Source organism: Corvus kubaryi, unplaced genomic scaffold (genome assembly GCF_017639235.1).
Source record: "Corvus kubaryi isolate FWS band 111438036 unplaced genomic scaffold, C.kubaryi_AGA036_p1.0 37396, whole genome shotgun sequence".
Lineage (NCBI taxonomy): Eukaryota > Metazoa > Chordata > Aves > Passeriformes > Corvidae > Corvus > Corvus kubaryi.
In genome coordinates, this window is record NW_024581135.1 from 1,411,062 (window position 1) to 1,423,041 (window position 11,980).

The 11,980-nt window shown below is 44.2% G+C and overlaps 1 protein-coding gene across 30 annotated transcripts in view; it reads left to right on the top strand.

The window, feature by feature from the left end:
* The first annotated feature begins 1,232 nt into the window (after nucleotides 1-1,232).
* The window catches only part of NEB (nebulin), a 90,139-nt gene continuing 79,391 nt past the window's right edge, over nucleotides 1,233-11,980 (top strand). For 26 of the 30 annotated variants that reach the window (XM_042040322.1, XM_042040326.1, XM_042040329.1 and 23 more), the window contains exons 1-3: nucleotides 1,234-7,675; nucleotides 8,385-8,490; nucleotides 8,980-9,045. In XM_042040322.1, coding sequence (XP_041896256.1) covers nucleotides 9,013-9,045 — 33 coding nt within the window. In that variant the 5' untranslated portion in view covers nucleotides 1,234-7,675; nucleotides 8,385-8,490; nucleotides 8,980-9,012. Of the gene's footprint in view, nucleotides 7,676-8,384; nucleotides 8,491-8,979; nucleotides 9,046-11,980 lie in introns of all 30 variants that reach the window. The other 4 variants (XM_042040353.1, XM_042040352.1, XM_042040354.1 and 1 more) reach the window with 4 other exon arrangements.

Sequence of the window (11,980 nt, forward strand, 5' to 3'; positions counted from 1 at the left end):
TCTCTTATCTCTTAGCTTTTATCACAGGCACAGCAATTCCGTGCTGTTTCACTGGGCTCCTGCCATGCCTAGGACAGTCTATCTTTAGTCTTGCCTTACTCTATCCTGTTTCTGCTTTTTAAAAATTCCTCCTTCAGTAACTTTGCCGTTGCTGTGTTTTCTGGTATTTCTCCACGGTGGAGGGATGGGTTGTTTTTACACAGAAGGTTTTGCTGGCTTTCAACAGCAGGGAACTTGTGTCATTGTAGGAACAACTCCATTCAAACTTGAAAATGATTTACTTGATTTGCAGTGTCACAGCCAAAAAAATTAAATACACAAAAATATTTGTCCCATGTTTGTTGCTCAGAAATCTGTGGATTAACAACACTTCTGCAAGAGTTAGATGGGGTTTTTAATCTTTACTGTGCTTTTCAGCCAAGATATTCTTCTCCAGCACTGAAAAGGTTCAGTGTGGTGTAACCTGTGTTAGATCAACACTGAATTTTCAGGTTGTGAAGGGAATTATTGCATTAAACCCTCCCATCCTTCAGCAGCCCTGATGAGCAGACACCGAGGATGTGTTCCACATCTGTCACAAGATGCTGCCACATGGAAGGTGAGTTGTCTCCTTCCCTGGAAACCAGTGTGTCCATGAGCATCTCACTGCTGGCATCCGTGGGGTGATGGACTTGCTGAAGGCTGCAGTGCTCGGGGCATCTCTGCCACAGCCAGAGGAACTGTGCAGCTGCTTCTGTCCCTCCACCATCATTATCTCGCTTTATAAAAAGCCTCATGAAGTCATCAGGAGTTCAGCCTCCTGTGGAATGGTTCTCAAAGAAATGAGCTGAAAGTCTGCCAGGCTCTTGGAAATTAATACTGTTTAATGAAGAAAGTTTTCTTCCCTCTTGATCCCTTATTGCAGAGAAAAAGTACATTAAGAAGCCCGGATTCTTGTGGACAGATGAAGGAGACAAAGGTGGAAAGATCTGTGTGTGGGACTGGGTGAGGCTGTGCACAGAGGTGTGTGGGACTGAGGAGGGACTGGGGGGCACCTCCAGCCTTTCTGGTGTGAAGGTGAGGGCAGGACCACGGCTTTCCTTAGCAAAGGTCTAGAGATAAGCACAGACTTGTGGAATCCCAGAATGGTTTGGGTTGGAAGGGGCCTAAAGATAATCAGGCTGCTCCAAGCCCCATCCGGCTTCGCCTTGGACACTTCCAGGGATCCAGGGGCAGCCCCAGCTGCTCTGGGCACCCTGTGCCAGGGCCTGCCCACCCTCCCAGCCAGGAATTCCTTCCCAATATCCCATCCATCCCTGCCCTCTGACAGTGGGGAGCCATTCCGTGTGTCCTGTCCCTCCATCCCTTGTCCCCAGTCCCTCTCCAGCTCTCCTGGAGCCCCTCTAGGCCCTGGAAGGGGCTCTGAGGTCTCCCTGCAGCTTCTCTTCTCCAGGCTGGACACCCCCAGCTCTCCCAGCCCAGCTCCAGCTTTCCCTGGTGTGAGTTATTCAGGTAAGATCCCCATTCGTGTCACTGGTGGAGCATCAGTGGGATCCGTTCAGTTTGCAGGAGTTTCTGCTGGCTCAGGAGCTCCTGCAGGTTACCCCACTGAGGATGCCTCCTAGGAGAGCATGGCCCAGTGCTAAGTCAGTTAGGGGAGGTAATTTGTGATGTTATCATTCCTTATTGTGATTAAATGCCCCTTTATTGATGCAGTAATGAAGCAGGTTTTATTGTCTGGAGCTGCTGCAGAGCAGTGGGAGCCCAGCAGATTCCTTGTGGCTGCTCAGGGCTGTTAATAATAGTGCAGAGAAGAATTACTCCTGGTGGCTGTTGTGCTGGTGACCTAAGTGCTGTGTTAGTGACCTTTCACAGAGCATTCTGCCCCTGGGAACTGCTGCTGCAGAGTATTCCTGGCCATGGCCAGCGAGCAGTCTTAATATTTTATGGACTGCTGCAGGTTATATTTCAGGATATGAGATACCACTCCAGCAATGCCAGTCAGGAATGTGAAGCACGTTGCCTTTTCTCCTCTCATTCTATAGTCAGAGGTGTTCTAACTTTCATATAAATATGTTCCTTTTAAATGAGAAAAGGGAAAGAGAAATTGAAAGAAAAAACAAGTCTCAGACACAGGTTTCAGTTTGCTAAAGGCCGTGACATTGGACATGTGACTCTGGTCCATTGCTTGGTCAGCATCCTTCAGGGTGAGGAGACTGAAGGTGCATGGATTGTCTATCAGGGGGAGGATTTGGTTATTCTGGAATTTTTTTAGTAGATTTCTTGAGCTTTGATCTAAATCTCGACCTTCTACAGCAGCTTCTGTGATCTATGGGCAATTCTTGTCACAGCCCATGAATTGCACATTTGATTTTCCATTGACTGTGGGAAACAGGGTGCAGTGTAGGGGAGGGAGAGGGATCGAGAGGTAGTGGGGATCATGATGCCATTTCACTGGAAGCTCCACAAATGAACCCTGCACTAATTGGAAAATCCTTGGAATGGGGAAGACTGATAGTAACTTTCCTTCTTTTGCCCAAGGAGAAAAAAGGTGCAAAGGACTCAATCACATTTTTACGTCAATCACACCTTTGTATTCAGAGTTTGCTCCCTCTTGGGAAGAAAGCATGTCCTTGGTGAAAAAAAGGCATGGAGGCCTAGGGAGTAAATATTGGATTTCTTCCCTTTTCTCACACAGGGCACAAACATCTTTCAGCAGTATCAGGGCAATGGTTGAACTGGAAAAGGCAGCAGAGGAGATTGCAGAATGAAGGTGATGCTCTGATCACGGTTTCAAAGGGACTGTTCAGCCCTGTCCTTTCATCCGAGAGGATTTACAGCAGGGAATGCCTCTGTGTTGTAGCTGTGCTAATCCATCCCTTTGTTGGTGGCTGTTGGGGTGATGTGGAAAGTTGGCAGGGCTGTGCAATGCCACGTGAAACCTTCCTGCTGCCAAGCTTTGTTAGAAATGTGAAGACCTATGAAATGATCTGAGTGTGCTCTGGGATAGAAATGAACCTGGCCTGGGTTATGGATTCTCAATAAATTGTTTCAGCTCAGTTCCATAAGAAACAACAACTCTGCTCTAAATTCCCTGCAAGGAGTTCAGTGAGAAGCCAGGGTAAGGATGCAGGATATGGAAACCAGTAGGTTTGAAAAATCCAAGGCAAAATTAAACTGGCACATTGTGAGAAAACTGGAATGTGCCCTCATGGCAGCAGCACTTTGGGTGCTGGGGTGGGACAGCCGTGTGCAGGCACCTGAGAGGGAGCACCAAGAAGGAATTGTATTTCCTCAACAATAACCCACCCTGGGAAGGGGAGAGCACCATCAGTGCAGTGCAATAAACCAGGCTGCTCCCAGCCCCATCCAAGCTGGCCTTGGCACTCCCATGGATGGGACAATCCTAAATAGATCAATCTGCTTATACAGTAACATCTCTCGCTGTAGTTGCTGTAACGATTTGCAAAATGGGGCTAATAATGAAAAAGTTTGTCTCTAAAAGATAAAAAACCTGTGTTATTTTACTGCAGAGTAGTGAAGCAGAGACTTATCCAAAGGGACAAGTGTGGGAGACTGTCGGGTAAGAGCTGAAACTCTGGCTGCCCATCAGGGCTTTTCATTGGCATTTACAGCTGATACTTGTACCTCTGTTCTAAAAATATAAAAGTTTATTTGTCTTATAAATAGCAAGAAGAAGAAAAGATTTGAGGAGAACCTCACCTTCCTTTCCTAGTTTATAGTAACTTATATTATTGTTCCAAAATCTGAGTATGTTGAGTTGGGTGCTGTATCTCAGCTTCCCCCATCAGCTCCCATTCGGAAATCTGATCAATACAATCAGAGCTGGCTTTGAATTCTTGAGAAGATTTGCCTTTACTGTATCTTCTTTCTGCTGAGCACCCGTGTCTAAGACCTTGTGGCTGTCTTGGGAACATTAGTAGGGGAGATAAATTAGGCTGTTTGACATCATCTTGTTGATAAATATTTTCTTTTAGGATTCTCAAAGGCCCTAAGTAAAGAACAGGGGAGGCTGTGACAGATGCTGTCATGTGAGGAGAACTCTCCTTGTGCCAATGGCCCCAGTGAATATCTTGTGTCGATATACAGGATCTTTTACACCCTGATTTTATATCTTCACTGTTGGGGGGGTTAAATATTAACCTAATTTTTTGTTTCTATAACCTGCTGGAGGTGCATTTGTTCACGTGATTTCTCTTTGCTTTCTCAAATGTCGTCATGAAAAAGATTCACAAATTGTTGTTCTTCTTTTCAGTTTGGGTTTGTTTGGAATATTTTGGCCCCTTTGAATCTTCTTTTGATTCAGTGTTTGAAACGTTCTGGTGGGACACTTTCAATACTAAAAACTTTGCACCTATACCCAAACAATTTGATCAGTGACGCCACAGTTCCTCCTCTGTCCAGGAACACTGAGAAGCATGAAGTGAATTTTTGGTTTCATACCAATATTCCTTTATTCCTCCTCTTCCAGCAAAGTCTTTTTGAGTCACAGCAGCACAGTGAGTGGTTGGTTTACACACCACACAGCCACTACCTTGTGCTGCTACTCAGCCCATCAGCATCAAAAAATAGACCTGAAAGTAAGACACTGCAGGTGATCTACTCACAGCACTTTGATTCACTGCCTCCAAGTATATTATTTGTTATGATCTAATACTTTCTACTAATACTTTGAGAAGAGGATGAGCGGCACTGAAGTAAAAGTGGAATTCTTGTTAGAGCATGTATCCTTTCCTAAAAACTTTTTGTTTGTAAGCCAAAACCAGATCCCTGACAAGGCCTGTGCTCCCAGCCTGGTTTCATGCAAAAGAAAAAAGCTGTAAAAAGGGAGGGATCCGAGGAATAATTGTATATTTAACTTGAAGACAATCCTTTGCATTTGTCTAACCAAGCCCTTCATTTCATATTTTTTTGTAAAAATGCCCTCCACAGTATTTCCATACGTTAAACCAAAAGGTGCTGAGCAGAGGAGCCTTGCAGTGGGGAATGGTGAATGAAGAATGAGAAGGAACTCACTGGTGGTAGTTTAAAAATAGACACAAATGTGGCACAAATATGTATTTAAATGTCCTTTTCCAATGATACAATGCTTGTTAAGGCCAGGTGCTCTATTGGTTACGTCAGGAGGTTAAATATAGCACCTGAGATGTCAGGACATTATCCATCATGCCCTGAGTGGCTCCTGTTGGATGAGCAGGACTGATGGAACTCAATATTTAAATAAGTTAAGCACAAGAAAATATTTTAAGCTTTGAATTTTTGTGGTTGAAATGCAAAACAACATCTTTTTCTGCCCAAGTACTTCTGCAGTGTTCTGGCTTTCGTTCAGAGCTGCTGGCCATGTGCTCGTTTATGTGCCGTGGATAAATCTGGCCTGGTGTGTTAACCTGGGTCAGAGCTGCCAGGCTCCACCTAGGGCACAGTTAATGCTTTTGAAATATTTGTCCCCCAGAAAGTCAAGTTCATATTCTCACAACAAAGTCAAAAGCTGGGCTTGATGATCTTGGAGGTCTTTTACAGCCTTAATGATTCCATGGTTTTATGAATATTCCATCAGAAATCAGAGTCAGACATAAATTTCCACAACAAAGCAATAAAAAAAAAGAATTAATATTAACCACTGGCATTCCTTTTACCTCATACATGTTTGGAACTGGGAGGTTTGGAATCCCCATTCCTGGAGGTGTCCAAGGGAGGCCTGGACATGGCCCTCAATGCTCTGGGCTGGTGACAAGGTGGGCATCGGGCACAGCTTGGACTTGATGGGCTGGGAGGGCTTTTCCAGCCTCAGGGATCCCGGGGTTCTCCTTGCCCATGCAATGGCAATAGTTTTGTCAGAGCTGTTCCTTGAGATTTGGAGCTGAAGGAGCAAAGCAGCAAAATGCAGGAATTGAAATATTTTCTCAAGTGACCCAAGAGCACCCTCCTCCCCTTTTTGTACTCTGATGCCAGAACAAAAATCTTATGTTCAGCCTAACTTCTCATTTCATCAATAATCCTTTTGGCTCTTAGCCCCCTTCTGTAATCTCCATGGGTTATTCCATGCTTTTTCCAGCCCTGACCTGTGCTGCTGAAGATGTGCCATGTTTCACACCAAAGACAGCTGCATTTCAGCAGCAGAAAAAGCGGTGCTGGTGTCCTGTGTGTAATTTTAACTTTGTTTAGTGTCTTTCTAAATAAGATATATCGAACAGCAATGTAAAATGGTCTGAAGATGATGTTCTAGTAATGCAGGGCTTGCAGAGTATCACTGAGGGAGAAATTGTTTGCAGGAACTTCCAAGATCGAGCTGGAAATGACAATAATGAATTACAAGTTCAATAAGGAAAGTTGGCCCTTGACTCCATTAAGGTTTGTTATTGATAATGAAGATGTTACGTTTTGCATCTAATCTACTGAGAAGCAGCACTTGGGAGGAAAATGAGCCTGTGAGTTATTTCTGGAATGCACACACAGAGGATCTGGATCAGAGAGCAGCAGGTTACGCTGAGGTTGCTCTCGAGAGACTCCACCAACACGCTGTGTTAATTTCTGGACAATTTCAAAAGATGTTAAGAAACTGAAACAAACAGAAATCAGATTAAAAGGGGAAGGACTGCCTAGTAAAGCAAAATGTAGAGTAATTGAAAGTGGCTTGCCCAAAGAAGAAAGGGAGGGGTCTGCAGCTCTGGGCAGAGTATAAAATACTTGGCAGTAGTGAATGAGATATGATATTTCATCTGGATATAAATATGAACTTCTGGAAAGAGTTAAGGAAAAAGGTGCCTCTCAAGGACTCCTGACAATAATTTATTGAATTATGTGATCTAGCATGTGAAAAGGGATCAGTGTTGATACTGGCTTTTGAATGCACCTCCCTGAAGAACCAAAGTCAACTCTGTCAGTTGAGTGATCACCTCAGAAGTCACATCTGTTATCATCACCCTGGTTCTACTCCATACATCACGGTGTTCTTGACCTTCCAAAATACCAGGATTGCTCCCCTGTCCCTTAATCTGTTTATCAACTCTCCTTAGACTCCCTTCACCAGGCATGTTGGCTCTTTGTTGGGTTCCCTCCTTGCAAACCGTCACTTTTCACATGTTCCTGGGTCTGCGTGTTCTGCTACCGAACATTTTAAAAGTGACAAAAATACTGACACCTGCTTTGCATCAAGGTGAAAAAACACTTCAGGTGTACTTATGGGTGAAATTAAAGACATCTTTATACTAAAAATTTAGTCTGCAGTGTGGAGTCCTCAAGTTCAGAGATTCTTGAATTTGGATGGCGGTTATTCAGGGACATTATAGGAACGGAATTGCTTCCATCAATTGAAATTCAATGTTATTATCAACTCTGATAATGTTTTTTCCATTGGAGCTCTCCCTTGGGTTTACCTGGGGCTCCATCTCAGCCAAGCCCTGGTGAGGTCCAGCCAAGCTCTGGTGTGTTCTGGGTTTCCTGAGGAGCACAGAGGTGCCCAGCTCCCTTTCCCTGATGTTGCGGAGAACAGGTGGCCTCCTCAGGGGTCACCGAGTATATTTAGGGATGAAACTCGAGCGGGCTGGGGCCACATTGGCCGTGTGGGCCACACACGTCATCGGGAGCTGCTGAACCCACTCGCTCTCACCCAGTGCTGCTCAGGAGGGAAGACTGGAGAGCCTTTGCTCCAACGGATATTTACTGGATGTCACTGGTAAGAACATTTTAAATGCATTTCACTTCTTTTCCTTAGAAGAGGCTCTTGAGCTGTTTCCCCATTGTGTAGTTTTTTGGGAGTAGTTGTCGTGCTTTGCCCATGGAAGTCAGTTTTCTGTCTGAATAACCAGCTGCAGATTGGAGGAGGAGGAAAAGACTTGGAATGGTGTTTAGAAGTCTAACTGAAGGTTATAGCAGTGACAGGTTGAAGAGATACTGTTCATATGCAAACCCCACTTCCTGAGTTTATTCATACACCTTGGCCTACTTTTTCACGTGACTTGTTGCTCATTATTTGAGTTATTCTTAATTTATTTTAATAGTTAACAATACGTTTTTTCCAGTTAATGTTTTGGCCATTTTTCTCAGCCCATTGGGACTAAAAAGGGACAGTATTCAGTGTTCCTATATTTAACCTGCATTACTTGACTTCCCTTGCCTCAGAAGGAATTGCAGTTTAGCCAGCTAAACACAACCACCCCGTCAGTTGGCAGGATTAGCTTACACGGCAAATATCCCTGGACTCAGGAGCAGCTGTTCCAAAGCCTCATCCCCTCCCAACATTAGAAACAGGGCTGCAGACTCTGCTGGAAAATTGTGGCTTTGCCTCACAGCAAAATCAGTGTGTTAATTAATTCGTTCAAAGGTTCTGACACTAATCTGTGCATTGTACTTCAGCCAACTCTATGGATTTTCATCTTTTCCAGGTCTGAAGAGATAGAAAGAAAAAAACCACAAGAGCTTAAACAAAAAACCCCAGAGCATCTCTATAGGCTGATGCTGAGAAGACAGAAATTGCCTCATTAACCTAAGGTCACTTAAAAAAATATTTACAGTATTTTTCTACATTATGCTCTTACTATGAATGAACATAGTAGAACATAAAGCTCCCATTCAAACAGGTGCTTGAATGATATAATGAAATAGCATAGAATAGTCACAGATAAAAGAAAAATACTTCAAATAATACTGTTGTAATGAAACAAATTAAACATCATGTTTCAAGAGATCTCTTTTATTTTCATTGGATTCCAATGTTATAACTGTTATATTTGATTCGGTGTTATAACTCCTGGAATGAAGTATTTGTCCAAAATTGTAATTTTTATCAGTATGTTTGAAACTTAATCCAATGTTTTTCCATAAAAGTCCAAGTAATGCCAGATCCCAACTCTCTTTAGGGTCTGACTAGTTACTAACCATGACCCCAAGTGCTTTATGAGCTTGACTTGTACCTTCTCATGGTACTTTCAGTCATGGGCTAATACTGTTTATTCACATTTTCACCTGCTGTGTGACCAGTGAGTGCGGGAGAGACAGAAGCAAACCCTCAGAATGGAGGAAGAAGAATATGAGGAAGTTGTGGAGGTAAGAAGAAAATGTGAGAGTAGAAATGTTTGCTTCCTGCCTTGTGACTGAATACATTAATCACCTTACTGAGACGCTGCTCAGGAGCATAGGTTGCTGTTTGCTCTCTGAGGATTAGGGGATGATTAGATATCTATTAAATGGTTTCATCAGTAAAACAACAACAACAACAACAGTTGTTCTCAGTGGAGCAAAGTCTCCTGGTTCCTGTCATAGTTTCTCAGTTTAAATAAAGACTGGAACCATCCCACACTCACAGTGCGAGGTTTTCTGATTACTCCCTGCGTAATTATAGATGCACTGGGCCAGCTCTTTTCCCTCCTGGCTTGCCCTCTGTCACCCAATCCATGCTGGAGAAGATGACTTTGGAAGCCCCTTTCTAGCCCTGCCTCTGCAGAAATGCAGCAGCTTTGTGCCACCAGGGGACCACAAACCAATTTAGCCTGAGACGTTGCAGCGATGGAGCCAGATTTAAGTGACAGGACAAGGGGGGAGGACTTTAAACTGACAGAGGGTAGATTTAAATTCGATATTAGGAAGAAATCCTTCCCTGGGAGGGTGGGCAGGCCCTGGCACAGGGTGTCCAGAGAAGCTGTGGCTGCCTCTGGATCCCTGGAAGTGTCCAAGGCCGGGCTGGAGCAGCCTGGGATAGTGAAAGGTGTCCCTGCCCATGGCAGGGGGTGGAAAAGAGGATCTCTGAGGTCCCTTCCAACCCAGGGTATGCTGTGATTCCATGATTCTGTGTCTGTGGAGGTGCATCACAGATTAATTTGCCAGTAGGTCATTTAAACTCCCAGTTAGATGCTGAATTATTTAGTCTCAGGAAACTGAATAAAAAATTCCCCAGGTACTGGGCAACCTACAGCTGGAGCCACGGGAACAATGACTTTACTATTGAAACAGTACACGAAATTAACAATATGGTCTCACTTGTTGCATTGCTACTACTCTGAAATTAACTTATGTGTTATGAAATACACAAAGTCTTGCAAAAAATCGCTCAGTGTTTGAGGAAAAGAACAAGAGTATAAATGTAAACATCCTACAACTCGTTGTTACCACTGTGTTCAGTGGACTGTTGATTTCAGGTGCGTGAGGGCATTGCCAGCTTTATATATTTCAAATAGTGAATGAAGTGAAGGCAAATGACTTGTCTGTCAGAGTAGTTAAATGCATTTTGCAAAATAAGTGTCACCACTCATAAAGTGCATTTTAAAGACCTTTTACTACCTAACTACAATGACACCCACCCTTCATTAAATTTCTTGTTACCATATTAGTTGTAATTGCCTTTTTGCTTCCTGTGCATTGTGTGCTCTCTGTAATAGATATTTATTTGCTCTCATTGTTTATTTGTTCCAACAGGAATTATGGTATTTTAGACTTTTTGTTCACACAGCCCCATTTAATCCTTTGTTTTAAATTTTCAATGACCGCCTTGCTGTAACCACATCCCTTGGGCCGAGGAGGCATTGCTTCAGTAGCTTCCCTTGGGATATTCATGGTGAGATGTTAAATAAAAGAGGAACAACAGCATCTGGTACAATTTTAAGCCTTTCCAGAATTTTCTTAATTCCTCTATCAATCCAATATTTTAAATCTATGAGTTCTATCAGAAATTCATCTTCTGAAAGAGTAGGACATGATTGTTGACTATTGAGCAATGCCAGGGATTTAAAGATACTATTTTTTAACTTTCTCTGGAATTATGAGCCATTACTTGATGTTGTGGCTGTCTTGGGATGTGCAAAAATCCACAGTGAGCGATACAAACTTTTGCTGCTGAGGGACTTGAGGTTTTGTAGAAATTTTGTAGGAAGTTTGTGGAAGGGTTTTGTGGAGGTTTTGTGGGAGATTTTGTAGAAAGTTTGTGGGGGATTTTGAGGAAGGTTTTGTAGAAAGTTTGTGAAAGGTTTTGTGGAAAATTTTGGAGAAGGTTTTAGGGAAGGTAGGTCTAGCATGGAAATCACCTCAGAACTGCCCAATACATCTTGGAAAGTACGGCTTGGTCGCTTGAATTAACTTTGATGAAGAGCTCTGGGAAAGGGACTTAAATTTTAACGAGAAATTTTTTAAGTTCAAAGGGTTGTCCGTTCCCGCAGTTGTCGCAAGTGACCCCGAGCAAATATCGCTGAAGAGATTTTCCAACATAAACCCCGCATTTTCCATTTTCCTTTTGTCCAGGTGAAGCTGCTGTTCGGCAGCAATGTCTTTAAAATGCTTTTCCCCGTCATTTCTGAGCGGGGCAGGTGCCGCACGCCGAGGCCCCGGCGGTGCCCCCTCAGCGCGGCCGCCATTTGCCGCGGGACGGCGCCACCGCGCGGCCGCGGGCGGGAAGTGGCGGACGGGGAACAAATTTTCCCCGAAATCCGACAAAAACCTCCCCTGGCACAACTAGAGACTGATTCTCATTGTCCTGTCGATTATTCCCTGCGAGCAGAGCCCGCCCCCGGCTGGCCCCTCCTGTCAGGGAGTTGTGCAGAGCCACAAGGTCCCCCCGAGCCTCCTTCTCTCCAGGCTGAGCCCCCTCAGCTCCCTCAGCCGCTCCCGGGGCTCCAGATCCTTTCCCAACTCCGTTGTCCCGGCTGGGAAAGACGCGGTGCTCACAAACAAGTCGGAACTGGTGGGAAATGCAAAGATCGAGGGCTGCAGTGACCACGGGACGATGGAGCTGAAGATCCAGGGAGCAGTGAGCAAGATAAATGGAATTACAATCCCAGATTTTAGAGGAGCAGACTTGGGGATGTTCAGGGAAGATCCCGTGGGAAACAACAAAGGGGCCCAGGGTAGTTGTGTGATTCCGGCATGATCATCCCTGAGCACGCAGCTCAGCCCAAAGTGCAGGAATCAAACAGCAGGAGGATGGTGTGGAGGAACCCGGAGCTCCTGACTGAGAAAAATCACAAAAAAAAAAAAAAAAAAAAAAAAAAAAAAA